Here is a 13027-nt window from a genome sequence, read left to right on the forward strand (position 1 = left end):
AAAATTTCTGTTGGTCACTTATGGTGTTAGAAAATGTTTGTTTTTTTACATAGCCTTGATATCAACAGTAAGTATTTGCATAAATCTGATGTATTCATGACTTAAAACCAATACAATGCGCTGATGTTCACAGCAGGACGGGGATAGGATTATGGGATGGGAGAAAATAGTTTCAGTTCAAGCATCCACTTAGTTTATAATGTCCATGTGCGTGTATGCAGTATGTATATATACTTGCAGGGTAGGAGTATGCATGTATGTCTGTATTATATATATGAATATGTGTATAAATGTTTGTGTGTATAAGTTTATATACAGTATATATCGTTTCTATTGTTGTTTCTAATTTTTAATGTTAATGTGGCTTTTACAATTTTTATTTTATTTGTCCCTGCTGTTTATTTATATCTGCTGTTTTTGTGCTTTTAGTCTTTAATTACATATCTATTTTTTTTACTTGAATTTATTTAATTTATTTAATTATATATGTATTTTTGTGAATATTTGTCTGTAAAACACACTGGACTGATTTTGTTATGTCTGTGAAGGAAACAATGGAAATCTTAATTGAAAAAAACCGAAAACAATAACTGCTACCTCTGTAATGCTGACAGATTTATAGATGATGGTCGTATATGCCCGTCAGGTTGTGTCTCTATTATCCTTTTGTTCCTCTAGTCCTTAAGCATGAATGTCTGCTCAGTGTCTTCTTCCCAGATAACATCTGTAGTTGCTAAATTGCCCTTTTGTTATCATAAAAGCTAATATTATTTATAATGCGTTAATGCTCTTCAAAGCAAAACCCAGACTTTCATCTTTGTTCTCTGCATCACCAGCCTGTTTCTGACTGATGCCATATTTGGAGGGCTATATATACAGCCTGGTGTCCCCGCAGCCAATCAGATCTGGTCCCAGCCAGTCTGACTCCCTGGCCGTTGCCTGGCAACTGGGACTGCTGCTCTGTAACTCAATCCATGGAAAGATCCTGCAGGGGTTTGTATGGGAAGGGGCGAGGAGAAATGATCATTTGATGCGCAGGAGGAAGCAAATGACCCAGGAAGGACTCCATTACCCACACTGCTGAGCAGGAATATGAAACAGTAGCTAGCGTACGATTGGGAGTTTAGAGCACATGGGATAATGCAACATAATACAATAACAACCATCATCACTTTAAATGATCTATTAATGCATTGTATGAGAAAACAGTTCCATGTTGAAAGACACCCTTCTCCATCTCTCTATGAGGAGAACTGAAGCATGAATGCATTACAAGCATCATGACACAGCGACGTTCTGACACACCAGCCTGTTTTGTCCAATAGCATCAACCAGTCGTCACATACATTAAATCACATGCTCTGCTGCTGCTCCAGGGAATTAAAAATTGAAAGGGTTAAAAAGGGGGAGGATGCAAAATGGCTTGAAGTCAGCAGTTTGCCTGTAAGAGAGAGAGAGGTGCACACAAGAAAAGACAAGCACAGAGGAGCTGAACAAGGAACACAATGCGTATGATACTAGAGATCAGAAGAAATATCATAAATAACAGCTTTTTCTGAATCCCTGGCCATCTCTCTCTTAATCTGCTGCATCTTCACTTCCTTCCTCCTTTTAGTGCAGTGCCTCTGCAGCTGCAGAGTGATCTCATCCTCCGAGTGCACCAGGACGGAATTCAAATTTAGCATATAAGAGTGAGTAAGGACTTTGTTGTGAACTCCTGCCAAAGAGAGAGAGAGAGAGAGAGAGACAAGAGAAGAGAGAGATCAGGACACACACTGGGACACAGTGTGGACCTGAGGGAGTTGGGACAGTTGTGAGCCGAAGAGGTAACATGAGTATAAACAACGGCCACACTCTGACCGCCAGTGGACAGGACTTGACCAGCAGTACCTGGGAAGATGCTGGGACGGTGTTGAAGCCCTCTACCCCCACCAGGAAACCTAAACCAGTGAGTATCCCTACAGCCTTCCTTATGCAGCATCCATTTACTGCTGCAGTCTCTATGAGTTCCCATGCCTTTGTACAGTGTCAGAGTTATTGACAGCAAAGAGGAGGCTCATTGACTGTTATCAGTTGAATGCATTTCGTTGTACTTGTACTTGTACTATGTGCAATGATAATAAAGTTGAATCTAATCTAATCTAACCTAATCTAATCAGGCCATTAAATTGCCTAGGTGTTATCAGTCGCTATAAGCACCATAGAAGTGTGTCAATAGTGGCCTACTACGCCTACTACGGTGTAAAAGTGAAAGTGAAAAAAAAGTTGTTGTAAAACTGTATGAAATGTTATGCTTTGAACACAAACAAAGCGGCTTCTTTAGGTTTAGGCAACAAAACTACAAGTTCTTTAGGTTTAGGCAACACAACCACTTAATTTTGTTTAGTAACTACAAACACAACTACATGTAATTGGCTCCTCACAGGATGCGAACTCTGGTGTTCTGGGTATAAACCCTGTGTTTTCTGTCCCATCCATTACCCCTGTCCTCCAACCCATCTGGAGATTCATGCTGTCTTTACTACAGTGCCAGACTTCCACTTCTACTACGGTCACTAGAGGTCGCTGTCGTCTTCTTTTATACCTTCTTTCGGTGATCTGCCACGTGAATTGATGATAAATAAGGGTGTAGTAGGCCCTTATTGACCCACATCTATGGGGCTGAAAATAAGAGTCATGTTTATGTTACCTAAGAATTAACTGTATATATTTCCATAGGGAACGGAGTCTGCCATGTTGCACCGCCATGTTTCTACGCCATGTTTCTACGCCATGTTTATAGCCCAGAACGTACAAACCAAACACTGTTAACTTTTCCTGCTTGGGCCGGAGTCGATAACGTTACTCGCTGCCGTCACCGCCACTCTCTCTCTCTTGCTTCACCACTCACTTCCCTCATACACACACACACTGTAAGCACTAGCTCTGCTCCAAATGACCTACGCTACTCTTACAACAACTGGCTTTAAATAAGGCCATTCGCGTTTTTGGGTCGGCCACCGTAGTTGTCCTACCCGCTTGGCACACGGGAGAGGTTTCAGTTTGTTGCAACCTGCAACCTCACCGCCAGATACCTCCAGATCCTACACACTGCTCCTTTAAAGTAACATAAGATTCACCCAGCCTGAATGCCCCACATCATACAGAATCCCGTAATCACACTACCTTGGAGAAAGCAAAACAATGTTGTGTGTAACCCTTTGTTCAGACTGTTGGAGTCAGGAATATCTACAATGTCCTCATCTTACCTTGACCTTCAGACACCCAGAATCTCCTCACATAAGGCATGCCAAGTGTGAAGGACTCTGAGGCCTTTGAAAATACCAAATAGATGACAACGAACAAATAATACATTTGTGATGACATTCAAATGTCTTCATGTCTAACAATTTTATGACAATGACCAAACAGTTCAAGCACCATTATATACACAGTGTGCTATATTTTCTGTTGTTGTCAGAAAGCCTCCAAAGAGTTAACAGCTGTCAGCCAGCCTGGTATGTAGGCCTGCACTATCAGAGTCTTGCAGAGGAAAGTATTTCATAACTCACTGTCACTTCTATTCTGTCACATCAGCCCACTCAGTTTACCCACCGTTGCCAACAAAGCCTTTCTACTGGGAACTGTCAGAAAATCTGCAAACGTTTTTTCCAGTATTCTTGTGCTGCAGCTCAGACTATGAATAATGTACTGTGCCCCTATAGGCAGAAAAGTTACAACTCTCAACCTAATTGGATAACAAATCTCATTCAAATAAGGCAACTGTGTTTGTGAAGAACAAGTCAAAGGTGGATGTAAATTAAACGTTTATTTTTTTTTAACTCTTATCCTCCAGCCAAATCCGGAGAATGCCATCACCATCGGCGTGTCAGCACGAGTCATCTTCAACATGGAGAAGGAGCAGCAGATCTACGAGCAGCAGGGCCTGGAAGAGTACATCAAGTATCAGGTGGAGCATGAAACGCAGCCTTTCAGCCCCGGACCTGCATTCTCCTTTGTCAAGGTGAGAGAAACAAACACATACACTATATCAAACCCAATGCAGAGTGATTCCTTGGTGTTAGTGTTAGGTCGTGTCTCTGGAGGCGGTGAATGAGGAATAATAAGCATAAAAGCACCAACCCACTCATACTGACACACATTTCCATCCCCACTGCAGTGATATAGCATCGTCTTTAACTCAAATCTGTGTTTGGTTGTGTTGCCAGGCTCTGGAGGCTGTGAACATTCAACTGAGGGAGCTTTACCCCGCGAGCGAGGAGCTCTTTGACGTTGTGCTCATGACCAACAACCACGCATACGTCGGCCTAAGACTCATCAATACCATCAATCATCACCGTGAGTTACTAATACACGTAGAACCTCCTATATTTTGTCTAATGTATATCCTCATCCAGCATCACTGGCTTGATCCTTCTAGCTTTCTCTTTAGAGCCACAATGTGTAGACATTTTATATCATAACATGGCAAACTCAAGCCCAACAGGCAACAACAGCTGTCAGTGTGTCAGTGTGCTGACTTGACTATGACTTGCCCCAAACTGCATGTGATTATCATAAAGTGGGCGTGTCTATAAAGGAGAGACTTTTCATTCACACATCTTGAGGTCAGAGGTCAAAGGACCCCTTTGAAAATGGACATGACAGTTCCTCACCAAAATTTAGTGTAAGTTTGGAGTGTTAGACATGGTTGGTACCAAAGGATTCATTAGGTTTTTTAGTTTCATATGATGCCAGTATCTTCACACTATAGCTTTAAAACTGAGCCCCTTACAACCTAAAAATCACAAGTTGCGTTAATGCGTTACAGAAATTAGTGGCGTTAAAACAAATTTGTGCTAACGTGTTATTATTACGTTGACAGCCCTAGTATTTACTTAACAAATGTAGCCTATATGTCGAAATGGGCGTGTTCAATTATCGCTGGTGTGTAATAACTCGCATTACTATGGAGCAGGAGTCTGCAACCTGCGGCTCTTTAGCCCCTCTCCAGTGGCTCCCTGTGGATTTTTAAAAATGGAAATGGATAACTCCTTGTGAACATTTTTATTTTTATTTATCATAGTTGTAGGTCTAACGTTCGACGGTACGATGGAGTATTAGGACCACATTGAGGAAAATAACTGAATTTGAGATTTTGAGAATAAAGTCATAATATTATGAGAATAAAGTCAAGGGTTTACGAGAAAAAAAAATATTATTATGAGAGTAGTAATTTTACATGTTATTTATTTTTTTTCTTGTAAAGTTATGACTTTATTCTTGTAATATTACGATTTTTTTCTCCTAAAGTAATGACTTTATTCTCGTAATATTACAACTTTTGTTCTTGTAAAGTAATGACTTTATTCTCGCAATTTTACGACTTTTTTTCTCGCAAAGTTATGACTTTATTCTCGCAATATTCTGACTTTTTTTCTTGTAAGGTAATGACTTTATTCTCGCAATATTACAACTTCTATTCTCGCAAAGTTATGACTTTATTCTCTCAATATTATGACTTTTTTCCCCATAAAGTAATGACTTTTTTCTCGTAATATTACAACTTTATTCTGGAAATCTCCGATTTTTTCCCCTCAATGTGGCCCTAATGCTCCGTAGTACATTGTGTCTTGGGCCCTCACTGCATTAGACTTATATACTATATACTTAGACTATAACTGTGTTACCTTCATCACAATGCTCAAATGTTTTGCTCCTCCAGACAGATTTTTTTTTTTTTCTTTGCCTAAAATGGCTCTTTTGATAGTAAAGGTTGCTGACCCCTGCTATGGAGGAATGTATGAGTTTGATAAGCTATGAAATGTCCTTTTTTTTTAGTATCCCTTGAACCTCTCAGGTGGAGGAGTTAATTTGTTATTAGCCAATCAGAGATGAGTATGGTGACCTACCTGGTTGGGTTCAGAGCGTTCAGAGCGAGCAGCAGACCAGAGAGGAGAAGTGGGTGAATATAACAAGACGCTCAGTGCTCGTTGCAAGTTTCGTGCAATATGTTAATATACGTTTGGTCATCAAAGTTAGGAGCCGGGAGTTAAATTATCAGCGTGTAACCCGTTAATATCGGGAGAGTGAGCCGTGTGTTGGAGCTGTTTTCATCCAGTAATTACTACTAATCCGCCATAGCCAGGTGTGGACCTCACTAACTGAGGAGAGAGACTGCAGACAGAAACCCTTTTGCCACCGAGTTTCTGAGTGAGTATGGACACTGAGGAATGTAATGATATGGACATTTATAGATAATAGATAGAAGGTCATTTGTGTTTGTGCTGCTGCAGTAACATACATGTGCTTAGGACCATAGATATTGATAGGGTGCTCCTAAAACCACACACCATTGGCAATCAGTATTTTATGTTGACAGTGATCAGCTGCGAATGGAAAAACAGGTAGTTATTAGGGCTGGGACGATACACTTATCTCCCAATTCGATACTATCACGATACTTGGGTGCCGATTCGATATGTATTGCGATTTTTAAGTATTGCGTTTTGATATTATGATTTATTGTGATTTTTGTTAACTTTTTTTTAACACTAGACCATGGGGAAAAGTTGAATCATACACTTCTAGGGACTTTTAATTTGAAAGATATCTAAATTAATACATTAAAATGTTTGATTTTCAGTATGTATGTAGTCAGAGATGTCCTGAAGTCAAATATATCAGTCATTGTCAGGAATTATTTATTAAATTTTTTCTAGCAATCCCAAAAATGAAAGAATAGACATTTCCCTCACAAATTAGTGGTATTTTCTTTTTAATTTATAAGGGACATGTAATGTTTTATACTCCTGGTGAATACAATCCAATCAATCTTATTTCCATTCATGTATTACACGTGTATACTTTCGCTAACTTCGCCAAGTCCGTTGCTAGCTCACCCATCAGCTCTGTTCTCTTTATACAGTACATCCATGGTCAGATCCATTTGAATGCATTTAACATACATTTCAGTATATGGGAGCTCTACAGTTGTAGCGTCGGCGGATTTGACCACAAAGATGCGAGTGACGGCTGGCTTGACGGCACGTTACCACAATACAATAATGTTTCTTGTCCATGACAGAGTTAGCACGCAGCTTTAGCCACGATGTCCAGCTCTGCTTTTCCTGCCAATGTGTGAAACCCAAAGTGTTTCCATACTTTACTACATGTGTGTTTACCACGTTGGATTTAATATGTGAGGGTTCAAATCGTATCCACGTGGGCCCTCTGCAGTTTTGTACTTCCTTGTTGCGTCAGCTGCGGTTTGTTTTAGTTGACGGATACAGAATGGCTATGATGTCACGTTACTCAGACTACAACAATAAAAGTGGTAACTTCCTTCTACCTCCGTATGGAGTAATTGCGATACATAGATGAATCGTTTTTTTTCCCACCCCTAGTAGTTTTGCCCCCGATTCTTTTCACAACATTGTGATCAGTTGATTCTTGCATAACTTCAATTTTCTGTACATCAGCTGTTTACTGATCTTTTGATTCCTCATCTCTGCAGAGTTGTTCATTGAGCGCTTCTGTATGACAGGGGGAAACAGTCCCATAGGCTACTTGAAGGCCTACCACACTAACCTTTACCTGTCTGCTGATCCAGTCAAGGTTCGGGAAGCTCTGGCAGAAGGTATATTACTGAGGAACTGTAATACTACGCTAAAGAGGCACAAGTTAATGTCTCTGCTACATGCTATGTTAAGAGTATTTATACACACCTGTTTCTCAACATTACATTCAGGTATAGCAGCAGCCACCATGTTCACCCCAGAGAAGATGACAGAAGTGTCGGAGACTCAGCTGCGTGTCGCTTTTGACGGTGATGCCGTCCTCTTCTCTGATGAGTCTGAGCGCATTTACAAGGCCCATGGACTGGACAAGTTCTTTGAGCATGAGAAGAAACACGAGAACAAGCCTCTGGACCATGTACAGTATACACATAGTGACACACTGCTATTGGAAATGTAGTGCATGTAGTACATCTAATGAAAGGATAGTTCTGGTTTGCTACAACTTAGGTTTTTGTACTTTTGACAATCATTTCTATCACTTATGATAAAATTGTACTGACAAGTCATTTCTGAGATTTGGGAAACATGGATGACATCTCTTTCTTTTTTTGGTATATAATCATTTTTATTTTTTAGACAGTGCAAGAGACACCAAACAGTGCAATACAGTACATTACCACCCTCCCCTGGAGTGTTCTCTCTGACAGAGGTGGGGCTATGTCACTGAGAGGACTGCACCCTCTTCCAGACCTAACCCCAAGGAGTGAGAATCTTTACTATGTGTACGCTCATGACATAAGCAGAGGATATGCAGAGGCTCCGTTACATATACTCAAGTAACTTTTTTTGAGTAAATTGTACTTGTCAGAGTAGTTGTAATGCAGCGTACAGTTTACTCTGACTTGAGTAGATTTTCAGAGAAAATCATTACTGTTACTCTGTTACGTTTGGATGCATTCATCACGCTACTTTTATTTATTATTTTATGCATTCATGATCTGTTAAGAGGCAAGTGGTCAGCAGGTCCCAGGTCTGTTGGCGGCGCGCTGTTATCCTACCACAGCCACGCCTACATGACGCCGATCAAAACAGCATGGCTGAAGCTACAGCTACAGGAGCAACGTTAACATTGTGGCTTTCAAACACAAACTGGTTAAACACTTGAATAGCCCTTATTTACATCATTAGGTCCTAAAAGTTATAAAATGCACTAATAGCCGGATCCGGAGTTATTTCCCTTCCTCTATTGATGTGAATGAGCCGCAGACCGAGCGCTGGGATGCGGGGTAAAGGAAAAACGCTAGTGCGCCTGCTCTATGGGCCCAATGGATGCAGAAGATCGCCGGAAGATCCGGCCATTTTATCACTCGGCAGTTGAGCCATTTTGTCTTCATGCGCCACAGAGCAACTCTCATGCTCTGATAGAGCAAGAAACAAGTGGTGGTCAGGCTGTTGAGATTATCAAAAGGACTTCATTTGAATGTAAAACTGATGTCGTTACCGCTTATTTCTTTCCCCCTCTGACTTCTGTTTGTGATGTCACCACATTTCCAGATCTCAGGAACTAACTTAGTAATTACAATGTTATTATACCAATAGGAAGGACAGTCAATCCTGTGAAAGTAGGACCAAAGTCATTATAAAGCAGCTAGTATATAGAGCACACTTTATGAACTTTGGGTTTTGGCACAGATTCTAACAATTAAGTAGATCTGAAAACGTAACGAGCCACACAAATGTAGAAACTACCAAATGGAGATTGTGGTCTTACTCTATTCCTTCTTCTCTCTGCAGGGACCGTTGAAATGTTTCCTGGAGGCTTTAGGAAAGCTGCAGAAGAAATTTTATGGCAAAGGCCAGCGCATGAACTGCCCCATCCGGACCTACTTGGTGACAGCTCGCAGCGCAGCCAGCTCTGGTACCAGAGCCCTAAAAACTCTGCGCTCATGGGGTCTGGAGATCGATGAGGCTCTCTTTATGGCAGGGGCACCCAAGGGCCCCATGCTTGAGAAGATAAGGCCACACATTTTCTTTGATGACCAGATGTTTCATGTGGAGGGGGCAGCGGAAATGGGGACAGTAGCGTGCCACGTGCCCTATGGGATAGGTCAGAGAGTTACCAAAACAGAAATTAATGACAAAAAGACTTTTTCAGAACCCGAGTAACCTGAATATCACTGTGTAGTTGCACAGGAGACTAAAAGACAATTATTTTGGGCTTTAAAACTATGAAAAAATGTCCTTGAAATGGGTTGAGAATGTAACAACACCAAGTTGATGCAATCTGTTTTGTATGTTATGTAATAGTGTGATTATAAAGCAATGTGATGTCATGATAACATTAATTTAAACAATTCTTTGATTTTCACTTGATGACATTTCAGCTCCGGCGGTTATTTTATCCATTGGTTGTTACATTAGTAGTTAATAGAGGTACAACAAGGGTTCTAATGAACCCTTTATAAACAGTGTATAAATTGTAACTAATGGCTTAATGAGAACAATGTTTGAGTTGCCAGCTTGTGAAAAATGTATTCACTGATCGGCACCTAGGTGCTTCTGGAAAACCGTCCGGCACCTCAGGAGGGGGAAACGGGGAACCATCCAAGCTGTGTACAGTAAGGATGGGACACTGTTGACCTCAACTGAGGAGGTAATCAGGCAGTGGAAGGAGCACTTTGAGGAACTCCTGAATCTGACTAATACGCCCTCTATTGTAGAGGCAGAGCTCTGGAAGTTGATGGGGGATCATCATCAATTTCCCTGGTGGAAGTCACTGAGGTAGTCAAACAACTCCACAGTGGCAAAGCCCCGGGGATTGATGAGAGCCGTCCAGAAATGCTGAAGGATTTGGGTGGGGAGGGGCTGTCTTGGATGACACGTCTCTTCAACATTGCGTGGAAGTCTGTGACACTGCCTAAGGAGTGACAGACCGGGGTGGTGGTTCGCCTGTTCAGGAAGGGGGACCAGAGAGTGTGTGCCAATTACAGGGGTATCGCACTACTCAGCCTCCCTGGTAAAGTCTGCTCCAAGGTGCTGGAAAGGAGGGTTTGGCCAATAGTCGAACCTCGGATTGAAGAGGAACAATGCGGATTCCGTCCTGGCCGTAGTACAACGGACCAGCTCTTCACTCTCGCAAGGATCCTGGAGGGGGCCTGGGAGAAATGCCTATCCAGTCTGTGTTTTGTGGACTTGGAGAAGGCGTATGACAGGGTCCCCCGGGAGATACTGTGGGGGGTGCTGCGGGAGTATGGGGTGAAGGGGACACTTCTCAGGGCCATCCAATCTCTGTACGCCCAAAGCAAGAGCTGTGTTCGGGTTTTCGTCAGTAAGTCGGACTTGTTTCCGGTGGGGGTTGGCCTCCGCCAGGGCTGTGCTTTGCCATCAATCCTGTTCATGATATTCAAGGACAGGATATCGAGGCGTAGTCGGGGGGGAGGGTTTGCAGTTCAGTGTGCTGAGGATCTCATCGCTGCTATTTGCAGATGATGTGGTCCTGTTGGCATCATCGGTCTGTGACCTCCAGCACTCACTCGCAGCCGAGTTTGAAGCGGCTGGGATGGGGATCAGCACCTCTATATCTGAGGCCATGGTTCTCAGCAGGAAACTGAGTACTTACCCCAAGTGAAGGAGTTCAAGTACCTCGGGGTCTTGTTCACAAGTGAGGGGACTATGGAACATGAGATTGACCGGAGAATCGGAGCAACGGGGGCGGTATTGCATTCACTTTACCGCCCTGTTTTGACGAAAAGAGAGCTGAGCCGGAAGGCAAAGCTCTCGATCTACTGGTCAATCTTCGTTCCTTCTCTCACCTATCGTCATGAGGGCTGGGTCATGACAGACAGAACTAGATCGCGGTTACAAGCGGACAAAATGTTTTTTCTCAGGAGGGTGGCTGGCGTCTCCCTTAGAGATAGGGTGAGAAGCTCAGTCATCCGTAAGGGACTCGGAGTAGAGCAGAACCAGCTGGGAGGAGACCACGGGGAAGACCCAGGATTAGGTGGAGAGATTATATCTCCACACTGGCCTGGGAACACCTCGGAATCCCCCAGTCAGAGCTGGTTAATGTGGCCCGGGAAAGGGAAGTTTGGGGTCCCCTGCTGGAGCTGCCCGACCCAGGATAAGCGGTTGAAGATGAGTGCGATGAGTGAGTGAGTGATTGGGCCATATGACCATGTACCTTGTGTGAAAGGGCTGCAGAGGATCTAGACAAAAATCCATTTATTAACCACTTATTATTGATTTACTAACATGTATAACTGCATTATTACTAAATAGAGAGGATAAACTCATAAATCTGTTCATATTGATGGCTTAGCTTATAACTGTTACATAAAGCATTAGTAAATTATTATCTAACCATTAATGAAGCGATTAGTTACAACTTATAAACCATTTATAAAGATCAACTTATTAGAAAGTGGCATTCAATGCTGTTTGTTTAAAATTTTCATTTAAAATTTTTGAAATTTACCTCACATACCAGCAACCTCCTGTATTTTCTGTATTTCTATATTTTTACCCACACACGTAAACATCGTATAACCCTTTAGAAAGACAAAAAAGCCAATCAAAATAAATAAACATTTACAAATACTAAACAAAATTTCTTTAGATGCCAGGTTACTTAGGAAACCAAGTGACTTAAGACTGTTTTTGATCAGTCACTTTATGCAGAATCTCCATTTAGATTTATATAATTGTATCACTTTACTGCTTGTCTGTGTGTTTAAGAGTTTTTTTAAACGGGTGCCTTTTTCCTTACCATTGTTTTTTTTTCTCACGTCAATTTTGCATGTTAGTATATGTATGTTGTTCTTGTGGTTGTTTGATCAATGTATATGAATGTATTTCAAGTTTGCAAAATGGTAAAAATTTCAACATTTTACTTTATATTTACTTAATATTTTTTCTTGTTCAAGACAATAATGATACGTTTTAACATATTCAGCATTTATTGACATGCCTTGTGTGCAATTTGTATTTCTGCTACTTGTCCCTAAAGTGCCGACGGTTCGTTGTCTCCATTGTTGTTGCTGCCTGTCTGTCTTATTTAGTCATTTAGGTGTTTTGATATTGGTACTGTTGGAACTGTAAGATCAAAGTTGCTCAGATGTGGAATCTGGGTAAATCTGGGCACTCTTATGCAATCAAGTTTTTCTGTTTGAACGCTTCAAGTAAAAATGACTGTATTCAAAAAGCACTCTTTTCTGTCTTTTTTTCACCCTTAAAAAGTGATTATTATTTATTGGGTTGCAGAGGTGAAAAGAGTTTCAATCTCTTACTCTTGGGCAAGAATTAGAATAAAAAGCGAGAGCTCAGACGAGTTGATGGTGGCTAAAATGATTCTTTCTGCTCACAGCAGGGGGAGGCAGACACCAAACAGCTGATTACAACCTCTTCAACATCATATGAAGACCAGTTAGTCATTTAACTTACTTGTGCAAATGTAATATTCTATATTGATGTCTAATGAATGCAGTATTCCTCACACAATAATTTCTGTGAATACCCCATACTATGACTTT

The 13027-nt window shown here is 41.4% G+C and overlaps 1 protein-coding gene across 1 annotated transcript; it reads left to right on the forward strand.

The window, feature by feature from the left end:
• The first annotated feature begins 1431 nt into the window (after positions 1–1431).
• LOC141783429 (cytosolic 5'-nucleotidase 1A-like) lies at positions 1432–9792 on the forward strand. The gene is made up of 6 exons (XM_074660724.1): positions 1432–1948; positions 3836–4003; positions 4209–4338; positions 7496–7618; positions 7730–7914; positions 9294–9792. The coding sequence occupies exons 1-6, from the start codon at positions 1832–1834 to the stop codon at positions 9663–9665; spliced, it is 1095 nt and encodes a 364-aa protein (XP_074516825.1). The 5' UTR covers positions 1432–1831; the 3' UTR covers positions 9666–9792.
• Positions 9793–13027: the final 3235 nt, after the last annotated feature.

Source organism: Sebastes fasciatus, chromosome 15, assembly GCF_043250625.1.
Source record: "Sebastes fasciatus isolate fSebFas1 chromosome 15, fSebFas1.pri, whole genome shotgun sequence".
Classification (NCBI taxonomy): Eukaryota; Metazoa; Chordata; class Actinopteri; order Perciformes; family Sebastidae; genus Sebastes; species Sebastes fasciatus.